The sequence below is a fragment of the Cyprinodon variegatus genome, unplaced genomic scaffold (genome assembly GCF_000732505.1).
Source record: "Cyprinodon variegatus isolate N-32 unplaced genomic scaffold, C_variegatus-1.0 Scaffold509, whole genome shotgun sequence".
In the NCBI taxonomy this organism is placed as follows: Eukaryota; Metazoa; Chordata; class Actinopteri; order Cyprinodontiformes; family Cyprinodontidae; genus Cyprinodon; species Cyprinodon variegatus.
In genome coordinates this window covers 435172-450930 of record NW_015150962.1, presented here as the reverse complement: position 1 = coordinate 450930, position 15759 = coordinate 435172, and the positions used below count along the sequence as shown (strand labels likewise).

General features: G+C 36.8%; 1 protein-coding gene across 1 annotated transcript in view; it reads left to right on the top strand.

Annotated features, from left to right (window-relative positions):
* The first annotated feature begins 304 nt into the window (after positions 1-304).
* LOC107094839 (potassium voltage-gated channel subfamily D member 3-like) overlaps positions 305-15759 on the top strand; it is a 133696-nt gene continuing 118241 nt past the window's right edge. Inside the window, exons 1-2 of the mRNA XM_015390701.1 lie at positions 305-391; positions 2726-3906. Of these exons, the coding sequence (XP_015246187.1) occupies positions 2804-3906 (1103 nt within the window). The 5' untranslated portion in view covers positions 305-391; positions 2726-2803. The remainder of the gene's footprint in view (positions 392-2725; positions 3907-15759) is intronic.

Below are 15759 nucleotides of genomic sequence, written 5' to 3'. Positions count from 1 at the left end.
AAAGACATTTAAAGTGCTGTGCTTTCACTTAAGACAAATGCAAAAATGTTGAAAAGTTAATTAAAACAGAATTTGCATATCTATAGGAACAAATGCAATACTTCTAGTTCGTTATTTCTGCAGAAAAAAAACAACAACAAATAAACCTTTAAATCAACCGGTCATGATGCATTTCCTAAAATCCTGAATCAACTGCGGTTGGGTTCATAAACCATCGCTGCGCAAAGAGGGAGAGAGAGGGAGGAGGAGAGAGAGGAAGAGCGCTCCTCCTCCTCCTCCTCAGTCTCTTCCTACTAGTCATCCCTAAAAGCCAAGGTAACGCGCTCCTCTCAGCGGACTGCGCTCATCATTTCTCCTCCTGCATCATGGAAACTGACAGAAAACAGCTGCGGTACGTCGCTCAATGCTACTTTTCCACTTTCCTCCCCTTCTTAGTAGAAATGTCTTTCTTTTTAGCTGAATAACTTCTTATGTGGCATATTTTTTTCGGACACGGTAATAAAAAAACACGCTGTCTGGTTGTAACTTAACTGTTCTTGGAGACGGACGTGTTTCTCTTCATGGAGAATTTAGGATCGGGGAGTTTGAAGTCTGACTGGCGACACTGAGCTGCAAAGAGGATGTTTTTACCAACCTGTTCTGTGTCTCTTTGGTTCATTGCGCCTTCAGGTTCTCCAGCGTAGTTTGAAATGAACATTGCCAAATGAAAATGGTTTATTTAAATGCGCATCAGCGGCTAGTTTGCTTAATTTTGAAAGTAAAAGATGGATCATCTAGTTTTTTTTTTTTTTTTTNTGTGTGTTAGTGGCTGACTGCCTTCCTTTAATGAAACCAGTTTGTGGTTATCTTTTTCAATGTAGTGCTCTTTAGATGTTAATTGCAATTTATTAAGTTCCATTAAATGGAATGGAATCACACTTATGTTATGCTTTTTGTAGAAGTGAAGGACCCAAGTAAGGAGACTGACTCATAAAAATAAAAAAGTGACAGAATTAATAGGGATTAAACAGGTAACAGATTATGGAGTACAAGTAAACTATGGACATTGTAATAGAATAAAGGACAAATAATTATCCCGTGATTGGTGGAGAACAAAAAAAAGGAACCACATGAGCTTATCAGGAAATCTGGAACAGCTGTGGTAGGATTAAAGCAACAAAGCTGAAGGAGAAAAAGTAATAAACTAAGAGGTAACCTGAAACACTTACAAACAAGAAAGCAATGGCAGAAGACACTGATGCAGAATACAAATATATACACATGACATACAGTAAAACACAAACAAACACACTAAAATACACAAATCTTAATAAAAAAAATGAATAACTTGTAATAGTAGAACTTTATTCTCATAAAGTTATGACTTTAATCTCAAAGTTTTATGACTGTTCAGGTAATATCCCAAGTTTAAACTAATCTTTTTACAGTTCTTTCTGGTAGATTTGGTGTTATTACTTTATTTTTTTAACAATTTGACTTTATTTTCATACTTTTATTACTTTAATCTCATAGAACTAGCATTATGATTTTATTTTTTCAACATTAGGATTTTTATTATTTAAAAAATATATTTTGTCCTTTTAAACAGACCTATCTGTCAGGTTTTGGGATTGTTTGGGTGGGTTGGTTGTCTGAGATTGCGGCTGGCTTTGCTGCCCCTCCTTTACCTGTGTGATTGCACACAGGTGAATCCCATCCACCAATCAACTAAGCATAAGAGAAGCAGTTTGCCAGTCATTGTTAACCTTCCATGGTAAGGACGAGCCAAACTCAGAGCCATAGATTACCTTTTTTTATCCTGCATCTTGGTGTTCTCGAGTCCTGTCCTACTCTTTTTTTTTTGTATATGTTCACCCAAGATGCAGCAGGATCATTTAGTGACCAATATTCCACAGGTTCTCCAATACGTACACAATTGCTACACGGCTGCTCTGAAAAGAGGGACGTACTACAACTGATATGCTCAGTTTACTTTTAATGTTATAAAATGTTAATACATTGAATTGAAATAATTGTGTTCTGCTAAGTAGGCCCTGGATAATGTAATGTATAGGTGCTGTCAGTAGTGTAGTGGTGCCTGAAGAAGTGGGTATACTCACACTCTTTTTTTTTTTTTTTTTTTTTTGTATGTATTTATTTAGTCCCTGTTTGAGTTGGAACTCAACAGGTTTTTCATCTTCCCCCAATAAAACCTTTAACAAAGTCAAAGTTTTAAAGCAATGTAAAGGATAAAACCTCACCAACTTAGGCATTTTGCTCTCCTATTTATCTTCTATGACCTCTAAGTTACCTGCTGTTAATTGTGACATGAGGAGGTTCTCTCTCACAGCAGTTCCTCTGGAATCAGTAAGGAAAGATAACCTTGAAGTCAAGGCAGAAAATGCTCTCTGAGGGTGCAGTGTGTCTCTATAGCTAAGCAAGTTTTACCAAACAAAACTATATCTAGCAATGTAGTTCTCTTTTATTTGATGATTAACAATATTTTAATCATACTTTTAGTAATCCAGCAAGATTATCCATTAAGAATACATTATAGCAGCTGTCTAATAAAAAAAGGCTGGCTTTTCTTCCTTTATTTAGATTGCAATGTTCTTTACATTGAAGCTTCTGTTTTTTTTTATTTTAATAACAGATAGAAATTCCACATATCTTTGGTGTAGTTGACATATCCCTTTGAAGTAAATAATCCCCAACCTCTCAAATTTCTTCCCTCTTTTTATGCTAGATGGTGAAGAAGCTGAAGTAAGGCTGGTAGCGAAGGTGCTTGACCTGTTCCCCTTTGCTCCCCCGAGCCAGAACCATCATGGCAGCGGGAGTAGCAGCATGGCTTCCGTTTGCCCGGGCAGCGGCGATCGGCTGGATGCCTGTGGCCAACTTGCCCATGCCAGTTGCCCCCACCGAAAAGAACAAGAGGCAGGATGAGCTCATTGTCCTTAATGTCAGCGGACGCCGTTACCAGACCTGGAGGAACACGCTGGACCGCTATCCGGACACGCTGCTCGGTAGCTCGGAAAAGGAGTTCTTCTACAATGAGGACACCAAGGAGTACTTCTTTGACCGTGATCCTGATGTGTTTCGCAGTGTGCTCAACTTCTACCGCACTGGTAAGCTCCACTATCCACGATATGAGTGCATCTCCTCGTATGATGAGGAGCTGGCCTTCTTTGGCATTGTTCCAGAGATTATTGGGGATTGCTGCTATGAAGAGTACAAGGACAGGAAGAGGGAGAATGCAGAACGTCTCATGGACGATCAGGAGGACAACAAAGATGCCAAGCTGCCCAATATGACGTTCAGGGAGACCATGTGGCGGGCTTTTGAGAACCCTCACACTTCAACTATGGCTCTGGTCTTTTACTATGTCACTGGTTTTTTTATTGCTGTTTCTGTCATCACTAATGTGGTAGAGACGGTGCCCTGTGGCTCGGTGCCAAACATGAAGGAAGTGCCATGTGGCGAGCGCTACACTGTGGCCTTTTTCTGCATGGACACAGCCTGTGTGATGATCTTCACCGTGGAATACCTGATGCGCCTGTTTGCAGCCCCCAACCGCTACCGCTTCATGAGGTCCGTCATGAGTATCATAGATGTGGTGGCCATCCTGCCATATTACATTGGGCTGGTGATGACCGACAATGAGGACGTGAGCGGGGCTTTCGTGACTCTGCGGGTTTTCCGGGTGTTTCGTATCTTTAAGTTCTCCCGTCACTCTCAGGGCCTGCGCATCCTGGGTTACACGCTGAAGAGCTGTGCCTCGGAGCTGGGCTTCCTGCTCTTCTCCCTTACCATGGCCATAATTATCTTTGCCACTGTCATGTTCTACGCAGAGAAGGGTTCAAGCTCCAGCAAATTCACCAGCATCCCAGCCTCCTTTTGGTACACCATTGTTACTATGACAACGCTCGGGTAAGAGCACACACATCTTTTATCTGGTTGTGATTTGCTGTGTGTATGTGCATGCTTGTTTATGAGATGGTGTGAATGACTCTGGAAATGAATCCATTTCTATTTCTAGCTGTGTGGGTAAATGTTTGATTACAGCCTAAGTTGAAATATCTGATTCTGTGGCCCCAAAGCCTGCAAAAGGAAGGTCTGTTGTCTTCACTGTTTTTTCTGAACTTTTTATATATTAACTACAGAGAAAGAGCACTTTTCAGCTCGCAGTTCAGCTTTGACAGTTCCTTTTTTTCTTTATTGCCATTCACCTGAAGATAGAGTAGCATTTCGGATATTTCCTTTCAGTAATGAATTTGACACTGCTCAACTTTTGAAAACCCACTGAAAAAAAGCAACATTGAGAAATGCGGGAAAGAAGCAAAAGTGGAAAACGCCTTACTGAACAAAATAAAAAAGAGGCAATGAAGAAACAGATTATGCTATTACTGCTGTCTCTAACTCCCCCTGTGGTTAGCAAGAACTCACTCTTAGAATCAACTGAAACAGTGACTCTGCATACAGAGAGCACTCCTCCTTAACTTGATATCAACTCGCATGATGAATTTTGAAATGGCTTAAGGTTAAAGCTATTAATGAGGGACATAAGAGTACTGTCTGTTCTAAAATAATCTAATATTTGCTTTATTGTGGGAAGCTGTGCTTTATTTATATGAACAGATTTTAAAAGCATACATTTTGCCATATATGGACTAAAGCTGATCAACAGAAAGTAGCTGCTGTATCCTGTTACAAAACAGTAAATTCTTATTGATTGGGTGTTTCAGGAGGAACATTTGGAGCATTTATAATGCATTGATTTGTTTTGTTTTCTCCTCCTTTTATATTTTATTTAATCATAAATGTCTTAAGGAATATTTTTCTTTTCCCAAACGCATCTACACAAATAGCATCAGTTTAAAACGTACACAAAGTTATGTGTTGCAGCACTGTTAGACCTAATGGTAATCTTTTATGTGACACTGTGTGCCTGTGTGCTTAAGTTAGACTAAGAACCTGATAAATTGCAGCATCCTGCTAAATGTCAGAGTCATTGAGGCCATAAACAGCTTTGAGCTCATTGCTGTGACACACTTGGAACCCTATGATCGTGCCCTGCCATTCACAACCTGACCAGATCTGTTGTAAAGATATTTGTTTCTGAATCAGCTGTGCACTCCAACTGCAGACAAAAAAAACATTGTTGAACATTGAACATTTTCTGCTCTGCTGGATGTTAATTTTCTGGACACGAGGCAGCTCCTAGCTCATACCAAGCCACAGTACTGGCCTCTCCACCTGAGCTGCTGAATCAGTCTCCTGTTGCTTTTAGAGGAGGATCAGCGTCTGTGTTTGTGTGTTAAGAGAGGGTTAGCTGTTGAGCTTGGTCTCATCAATAAAGCCGGGGCCAGAAGAGGGTGTCAGGGTGACTAATGATGTGGTCCACTGCTTCTGCTGACTAATGTAAACCTTCCATGACATTCTACTCTCTGCTTACGGTTAACATCATAAATACACACACAGGAAAGCATGAAAAGAACATGCAAACAGCATGAGAGAAAATATGTGACTAATTATAAACACAATCATTCTTTTTGTCATTCACTGTTCTTGCTTGTCGGTTATATTAGACGTTTTAAGCACCTTGAAAAATCTTTAAAATACTTTTTCAGCTTTTTTTCTTGTTTTGGATTCTTCAAAAAGGTATCTATGAAAACCTTTTAGTCATCTAAGAAAAAAACGCCACCCTCAAACCAATTTTCTTCCAGACTTTCTCTTTTGACTCCTTAGGCTTAAACATATGACTTGCACAAGTGAAAGCAACAGATTGTTTCAGCTTATTGAATTCGGAGGAATTTCTTGCTGTTTATTTGCAACAGCCAGCATAGAGAAAAGGTAGAACACAACAACAACTAAATAAAGAACCACTGAGCAGCTGGTTTCTAAGAACTATAACACAAAAATACTAAAAGTACACAAACTAGGTGGAGGCAAAAACATTTCTCACCTCCTTTATAGTTTTTACTTTGATAATGTACTTTAGATATAAGAAAAGGGATTTACATAGATTGGGCGCTAAAATTTATTCTCCTGTTAAACATGCCCAGGTGTGATACAGGACGGTGGGACAAGTGTGAGGCTAAGCCACCAGCAGGTGTACACTTATGAGGTAGATGTTTATCAGCCGCTGGTGGAAATAACTTGCTTAGAATAGCAAATGCCAAATTTTACTTTTCAAAGCACTTTTCAAAGCATTTTGACACCTGGAAGAAGGATGACACAGAAATTCTTCAGATAAAGCAGAAAACATACATCTCATGAATTGTTGCTTTGTTAGCCAAGCCTCCTTTGGTTCTGCAACCCTGACTGTGTGCTGTTTATATGACATGTATGGCAAGCCAAGAATGCCACTATTCGCATCCAATTATCACATTAAGATTGAAATTCACCCACGAAAAGCAACCGTTTTTCCGAAATTGCACAGCTTTTTTCGCCATCTTTTACCTACAAGCACCGCTTTTTACGTCCGTCATTATGGTACAGCAAGACACATGTTACCTGTCAATATGCACTTTAAGAATGCGTTCTGACCCAGACAACGCGCGTCTTTGATGCTAATGTCTATATCCAGCAAGGAGGAACAGCTAAACACATCATTGCTTAGTGGGCTTTATTTCCTTGTTGTCTTTTTTTTTTTTTTTGGTGAAAACATATTGTGATTGGTAAAATTTTACTTTAACATAATTGTTTTTATTGTATGTAATACCAAATTTTTTGCAACTTTTTTTGCATTCTATTGCGGCTTCACCTATACTTAATGCACACTTTATTAGGTAAAATATGCTAGCCTCTGGGTGGGCCAACATTTGCATTTGGAATCATCTAAATTCATCTCAGCGTAGTTTAAAAAGGTGCCAAAACATTTCTGAGGCTTTGGTCCATATTGATATGATGGCATCACATGATTGCTGCAGATTTTTTTGTTGCACACCTTTGATTTGAGCCGCTACCACACCTCTAAAGTGCTCTGTACAATTGTCACATAAAGTTCTATTGTCTTAGATCACCTAAAAATAACTTTCAGTTGAGACATACAAGTTGTTTAGAATATGGTTATGATGTGTTTCAGGAAATGGGTTTTTAAAATCATTCAGCTGCTTCATATTGATACCATATGCATTTTCACTCTCGCAATGAGTCACAGTCATTTGAATGTATCACACTTGGAATTACACCATTCTCTTTTAAATGGTATTATGCTCATCAGAATGCTAATCGAGTCATGGACGATTCAGATACTCCCATAGTAACTTTGTCTTATCTGGTCTTTCACCAACTGCACCTCTTGAGAAACTCATTTCCTCTCACAAAGGAAAGTAAATTTGCATTATCTAGTTAAAAGACAGAATCCCATTGCTGTTTTCGTAAATCTCATTGGCTGCATTTATTACAAAGGTACCCTTTTTTGCTGCTTTCAAGGTTGTGTTTTATCAAATTATTGAAGATATGAGAAAGTCTAATGAAGAGCTCGACCGATATTGTGAATTTATTCAGAAACTCTAAAATTCAATAACAACAAGCAACACATTCTGTCTCTAAAATGCTTCTGATCATTAAGAATCTATGATGACCAAATGAGGTTGTCTAACTGACTGATTAAAACACTTTTACATAAAAGGAAATGGCCCACTACCTTGTTTTTCATGTTTCCCATCTGTTTCTAGCCTCCTTTTATGACAATTTAAATGGCATGAAAATATGCAGACATGCAAATAAACTATGCCCTAGAAGGCTGATTAGACCATTATATGCTACCTTTATACAAAATATATGTTTTATTTAAGATTGGGCTGTGTCAAAAAAGGCAAACTCTGTCTGACTTTAAAGGGCTTTAGTCTTATTATATGATTTTTTAAATGTTTATGCCAGTGGAATGTGCCGGTTGCATACAATGTTTTGGTGAAAAATTACCCTTTTCCTGCTGGAGTATTATTTGTTATTTTTGTGTGTTAAGTAAATAAAGCCCTTCTATGTATTTTTACAATAACACCACGTGGCCTGGGGTAAAAGATGTAAAATGTAAGAAACCACTAAATAATGGGGCTAATATCTTCAACAACTCTCAGCAAAGTTGTAAAAAAAAAAAAAAAAAAAAAAAAAACAACATCCAGATTGAAAAAGTGCAAAAAAAAAAATTTTGCTTTCAAAATGGAAAAGACTCGAAAGGCATTTAGAATACAGTATGGTGAAGCTGAAGGCAAAGCTGCAGAGGCATTCAGATATTGCTGGGAAGTTGATGGACAAGTACATGTCCCTATTATTACTGATACTAGGAATTACAAATGTATTTTTAGTCTCTACAGTCTGGGTCCAAAAAAATGTATAAATAGGTAGATTGATTGTTTGAAATAAACAGAGTGTGAGGGTAGTTTTCTGTCCTAGCTACCAAAACACATGAGCATTAAAAACAAAAGGAAACAAAAAATGCTGCAAACAAAAAAAGAAACAAGCTGCAGGAGAAACAGGAGAAAACATGCAGCAAACGCCAAAATGAGCTGCAAACTTTCATACAATGTAAAATCCAAAACATGCAAACACAAAAACACAAATGCAACAGTAAAACGCTGCAACCACACACAACATGCTGCAAACAAAACCATGATGCTGCAATCATAAAGTGAAAACTGAAGTGCAATGGACCACTAGTGGGCTCTATTAGTGTCCCAATTCTGTAGAGCAACACTTTAAGGCAATAACTGAAGTCAGGTGTTTTCTATAATGTTCAGTTAGAGTTCTGTGCCCGTTGACAGGTACAGTGGTTTGCTGTTCAAGAGCAATTGTATTTTAATTGGTCTGGGACAGTTTTATTTATTTTTCTATTATTTTATGAAACCATAATTTTAAATGGATATTTTTCTTTTTTAAATTATCATTATCAAGCAGCCGAAATGAGTTTCCTTCGCAGGGTAGCTGGGCAGGGGGAGGGGCTCAGTTACCTACAGTAGGAGGAGCTCGGAATTGTTGCTCCTCCATGTCAAAAGGAGCCATGTGAGGAGGTTTGGGCATCTGTTTCGGATTCCTCCTTGTCACCTGCCTTGGGAGATGTTCCAGGCATGTCCCATTGGGAGGAGGCCTCGTGGAAGGCCCAGGACACGCTGGAGGGACAATGTCTCTGAGCTGGCCTGGTGTCGCCTCGGGGTCCCCCCAGAGCAGCTGGAGGAAGTGTGTGTGGATCGGGAAGTCTGGGCATCTTTGCTTAGACTGCTGCCTCCGCGACCTGGCCCCAGATAATAGGACGAAAATGGATGGATGGATGGATGGATGGATGGATGGATGGATGGATGGATGGATGGATGGATGGATGGATGGATGGATGGATGGATGGATTATCATTCAATTATTTTTGCTTTATTATTACTTTTTCAGTTTTGTATTATTTGAATCACTAGTGTGAATTTATAATTTTATAATTTTCTTTACTAGGAGCTCATGTAAACTTTCAATTACCTCTAAATTTAATCACTGAATTAGTGACCGTGATAAAGTTAAAATTTTCCCATTTTGGATTCCCTGTACCGGGTATAAGCCCTCTCCACCAATATCTCGGGTTTTAGTATTTGATGAATGATATGTAGACCATTTTAGTAAGCATGAAGTTTATAAGCATTAGCAAGCTGCAGCTTAAAGTCAGAGTACAAGAGCTGAGCACAGTCCTAAGACTAAGCAACAGATGAGAGCATAAGCTTGTCCCTGCCATCCTGAAACATTATGTGACGTGTGAATTGATTAATTTAGTTTTAAGTGAACTCATCTGTGTTAAAAGTTTGGTTAATGCAAGGAAAAATTACCAGTGTTGTTAACATGAATTAAGTGTAAAATATGGATAGGATTTGTTTTGTTTGCTTGTAGCATTTAGAGAGGGGGAGACATCTTCACACAATGTTATAAAAACTAAAGACCTGTAAAGAGCTCGCTGCAGTATTAATATGGTTTATTAAAAGTTAGGTTTCAGAATTGACTGGTGAACTTCATTTTGCATTTTCAGAGCTAGTAGTTAGTTGTTTTTCTAATTTATTATTATGATTTGGGGACACAGTCTTTCAGGCCTAAACTGAAACAGAGATTGAAAGAGGAGAATCCAAGAGTGGAGAGATATTTATATAGTTGAATTTGCATTTCATTTGTTGAGTTTGTTGCTCCAAATAAAGATAGATTTTTTTATTTTAAGTTTAATCATTTATAAAATGTTATGGGGAGAGGGCACCTTACAAAGGGCATCTTTTCCGGCACCTCTTGGAAATCTTTTGGAGACTTCCATTTAGTTTTTATTGATATCAGAATTGTCTCTTATCAATGGGAATTGAGAAATATATTGTGATATAACTTTTGGCCATATTGTCCAGCCTTACTTTTCCTGTTCCAATTTCAGCTGGAAATGTTATTATTATGATTTTTAAGGTTATCTAATTATAATATCAAACATTTAGTCATTTCCAAGCCAGTCTACACTTGACCTGAAAATAATTCCAGGTTTAAACAATAGAGAAGCTTTGAAAATGTGTTTTCTTACTAACAAGAGAGATGCTCTGTGTGCAATTAAGTATACTGACACAGAATAATAGATGGGGACTTTTAGAAATCAAGTGGAAAGTGCATTTAGTGCTTTCTTTAAGTCTCTTTTCACTCGTTTGATTTAACAGTCTGCCTTTGCTATGTGTCTCCATCCTTTATGGGATGTTGAACAAATTATTTCACTTTGTTTTCGGGTTGACATACTTTTTAGCTGTGCTATAGAGCTTTAACTCTGCTCAAACAAACATCCTGAAATGAAAGTAACTATTTTGTGCTATAAGGAAACCTGTCTTGGAGTTTTTATTAATTATTATTTTCTTAGCAAGCTTGTATGATTTTTTGTTTTTAAGATTATTGAGCAGATAGAGTTGTAGCAAGATATTTCCTCACTTATAACAAGGATGTAATGTACAATTAGTATTGTATCTTAGTTTTGGTATGATATTCACTGGTATTACATCGCTCTGTGGCTCACTTGTTATAATAAACAGTAAACTCCTTACCTGTTTTTCTTTTTCTTTTCTTTTTTTATTCTTTGCCCCCATGAAAAAAAAACCCCACTGGCCTCATCCTGGTCCCCTTGTTCAATTTGTTCTAGAAGTTTAGAACCATCACTGCATCATCAACACTGTCTCAAACATGTTATAATATTTTGGTTATAGTAGATAATAAAACTTTCCTCTCTAAAGGTTATTTTTGTTACATGTCTGCTGAACAGCCTTATCAGACCTCAGCAGGGGACACAGCAGGCTAACAACTTTTCAGATTAGGACCCTATCCTAAGGTGCGCCTGTAGCACACACTGAGTGAAGCAGCTGTTGTCATATACCAATCATATCCTTTGAATATGAGCTACAACATCCTGTCAGCTCTCCTGCTAGAATTTCATTATTTTTTGCATCTGTTGCACAACTTTTTTGGCATTAAACAATTGTTCTTTTCTCTTGATCCTCTTGCTGTCAATGCAGCCTCATGAAAGGTTTGCAAGGGTAATAAAAGTCATGGTATTTTCTTGCTTTGATAGATTTTATCTGTGTCATTTACAAGTTATGATTTGATTCACTCATTAATACCCATCTATGTTCGGACTGGTGATATGTCAAGTTGTGCAACATCTTTAATTACCCTCCCTACAAACCTTAAAAATAGTAAGCACTGTTGAGTGCCTATTAACATTGCATATTTGAAAACAACAAAATAAAAACAAAGCACTTATCTGAAATACCAAACAGCAAAAATGTAATTAAAAAAATAAATAAAAGCCATAAAAAGAGTAATGGTGCAAAGTGTGAACAGTGTGAACTGCTAACTTTTCTCATAGTCTGAGCTTTGCAGATGTTTTAGGGGCAGTAAGGTACTCTGCAATCTCAGCAGCATTGAATGATTGATTATGTCAACCTTTATAATGTATTAATTATGGTGCAATGCAGTTAGAATGGCAGCAGAAAGAGTCGTACAGGTAGTAAAGGCTTTTCCACCAATGAGTAGTTTTTACTTTTTGAAGGCCAGCATTGAATTCCCTGCTGAGTGTTTAAACGTTTCCTTGAAATTGAAACCACTGTTATATGCACCAGTATTGTGTGAGTCACCCTTGCCTGTATTAATGCTCAACTCCAATATTTGTTGCTTAAACAATTAGCTATATTACATCTTTATTTGTGTAGTGTATTTGAAAAGCATGTGTTTTGAGGAAGCAGTTATTAACATGGATCTAAATTGTGTAATAATTACTTGCACAAACTTTACAAGATAGAAGCAGTGTTTTCAGTCCTACTGTCTGGTACTAGGTCCAATTACATTTTTCCTGTTTCGGCTCAGTTAGGATTGCCAAGGCAATTTGCATTTGCAATTGCAATTTGCAGAATGCCTTAAATAATTAGAGGTTCCTCTTAGTCTCTCAGTTCCAACGTGTATATGAATATTATATTTTACCTGCACTGAAAAAAACAACTCGTTAGATTTACATAAAAAATTTATTGTAAGTACACGCAAATGATTTAGGTAAAATGTAATTCTGGAATATCAAGTAACACTTACTTGCCAGTATCAAGTGAATTTTACTTTCCATAAAACATGAAGATATTGAGTAACATTTACAGTACTAACATCCAAGTATTAAGTTAGATTAATTAAACAATTAAACAATTTGAATAGTGTATTTGTTTTTCATAAGCACAGACAGAATTCTACTCAATATTTTAAGGCAACACAGAGACAAACAACCATTCACGCACACCTAAGGAGAATTTAGAGAAGCCAATTAACGGATTGTAGGAGGAAGCCGGAGTACTTAGAGAGAATGCAGGCATAGGGAGAACATGCAAACTCCATGCAGAAAGACCCCAGGCCAGGAATCGAACTTGGAACCATCTTGCTGCAAGTCAACAGTGCTACTCACTGCTCCACTGAGCAGCCCTCTAACTGGAATCAAATATGCAATAAAAAATTTACAAGCCTTTACTCCAACCGTTTACGACTTCTAGGTGAGGGTCAGGACAGAAACAGCCACTCAAACTTTGAGCAGTGGTGTAAAGATTATGTACGCCTCTATTTAAATGAAAAAAGCATGTACAAAAATACCATTAATATTAAAAGTGCATTGTGTTGTACTGCATTAGAATTTGTGCTGAAAAGATAAGGTTTGTATGACTTGTTAACAGCAAATACACATTATTTCACATACACCACATTCAACACAGACCTGGTAATATAGTCACTACTCAAATATGCAATAAAAATTGTACAAACCTACACGCTGAAACACTGCAATTTCAACATTTAAACCAGTCGTCCAAACTAGTGGTCTTTAAAGAATGCAATTACAACATTTATTAAACAAAATCAACGCATTTAAAAATTAACAGCTTAAACTGTGTAACAATTCTCAATGAAGAATAACATTTTTCTAGATATTTCAATAAAGTTATCTGTTAGTTTTTGCGAAATAACATAAACTTTATTTGGCAAAAAACAAAACAAAAACAAAAAACATTAATGACAGGCAACCTTCCACGAAGATTAACTGGAAACCACTGCTAATTCTTGGCCTATGATGCCACATTTTCCTACCCTAAGATGACAAAGTCATGAATGCATTTAGGAAAGCAACTTCATCTTCAGGTTGTCTAATTTTGGGGACAGTTTAACTCCATCCAACTCCAGGAAAAGTTTTGCAAAGTGGGAGGGTATGCCAAGTTCAGGGCATATATCAGTCCCATGAGCAGCGAGCGGGCTTTTGCAGTACTGTTGCACCCTGCCAAAATGACTGTCGCCAGGACTACCTCTTGCTCTCTGTGTGATCCTGTAACGCCTAGCAGAATCAGTCCTGCTATGAGCTACAGGGCGCATGTGCCATGGCTGCATTTCAAAATGCTAAATTTTTAGAGTAAAGTTTATGTAGTATTTTTAGGTTTATGTACAAACTGCTATTAAACATTTAAATAGTACAATGAAATCTAGGTAAAAGTTACTCTTTCCCCCAAATTCATGTATTAGATAAAAAATGGTTTAATTTTACTTCAGGAACTCCAGTTTTTGCTGAAGCTTAAAAATATAGACTAGAGCTTATGACGAATAGAGTTAATAAGTTAGATAATAGATTTTATTGCACCAAAAAGTCACTTTTTGTGCTTTTGTTTCCACATATCATTTATTTAGATTTAGATTTAAACCATTTTAATTAATCCCACCATGTGCAATAGGTTTGAGCAGCATAGGAGACAAAACTAAACATATGATATAGTATAAAAAATAATGATGAATAAATACTTAAATAAAAATGCTTAAAAATATGACATGAAGCTTGGTCTTCAACGGTAAAAATAATATTTAAAAAAAAACAGTAAAAAATAGCACAGTACAGAGAGTTACAGACAGTTTTTTAAAATCTTTTTATTAGAGATGTCCCAATCCAGGTTTTTGCACTTCCGATCCGATACCGATATTGTTTTTGGACTTCCAATCCGATACCGATACTGGCCGATACCAGCCTATCCGAGCATGTATTTAAGTTTTAAGTTAAAGTATTTAGCCTTAGTTGTAAGACTCATGTTGAAAAGGGTTTTAGTACTCTTGATAGCATCTAGCAAGCTAAATTAGGTGTGATTGAATAAAACACAACGATTGGTAACAACAAACTTACCTGTTTATTAAGAGATAAACACAAACTGGACAAAATTATGAATAGCAATCTGAAATTGCACAGTGAGCAGTAAAACTGTAAACGGTTAAAGGTGCAAGTATTACTGTAAGTTTTAATAAAAACGCAAAACAGGGGAACACTGGCGCAAAATAGTGGAATGGATCGTTTCAATCGGCGAAACTGGAAAATATGGGCCGGATTTTTTTTTTTTAAACTGGATCGGCAGTCTGGATCGGCATTTTACATGCTTTGCCGATATGCATTTTTTTGCCAATATCGGCGGCCCGATCCGATACGTGGATCGGATCGGGACAAGCCTACTTTTTATACAGATAAACATGTCGTGTTCTAACGATGCAGAAGATTTGAAGTCCACAAATCTTTTATTGATATCTCAGATTTCTTTTCCCCATGATCTCACAAAAGGAAGGAGGATATTTGAGATAAATCTACAGGTGGGCCTTCATTTATCCTAGATGTGAATTAGTCTAACATTCATTTAAAAAGCAATGGCATCATCATCTAACCTTCCATGAGCCTTTTAAAAAATAGTAATCCTTGTACATGTCAGCTTTAAAATTTAAAGAACGTGAAGGTTTGACACAATACTAAAATTTGAAAATGGATATCGATACTATCAATTATCGATATCTAGCTTGAAATTTTAGATAAATTATTATAAAAGGCATAATAATTATGTTTATTAACATGAAAAACTCTCCTTTTTCTGTCTCAATATTGAACATGCTTTCTCTATAAAATCACAGATGAAATTTAACTTTGTGCAGTTAACTCCAAAATAAATATTCCAAATTTACCAAAATTTCACAATGTTGCATGGTTGTCTAAAGTATTAATCTTTCAATGAGCAAATAATCCAGAGATCTAGAACTAACAATAACAAAACTCTTCAAACAGCACTCATCTTTAGTGTGGATTTCTTGGTAATTTTTTAATGAATCTCAGTGTTTGATAATAAATTATCACTGACATTACTGCTGAACTACCTTTTATAACTTTTAGTAAATATATATATTTTATCTTAACTGACCCTAAAAAAAGGAATTCAGAGAGGCGGGGCGGCTATTTCCAACTATTTCATCCTTGGATCT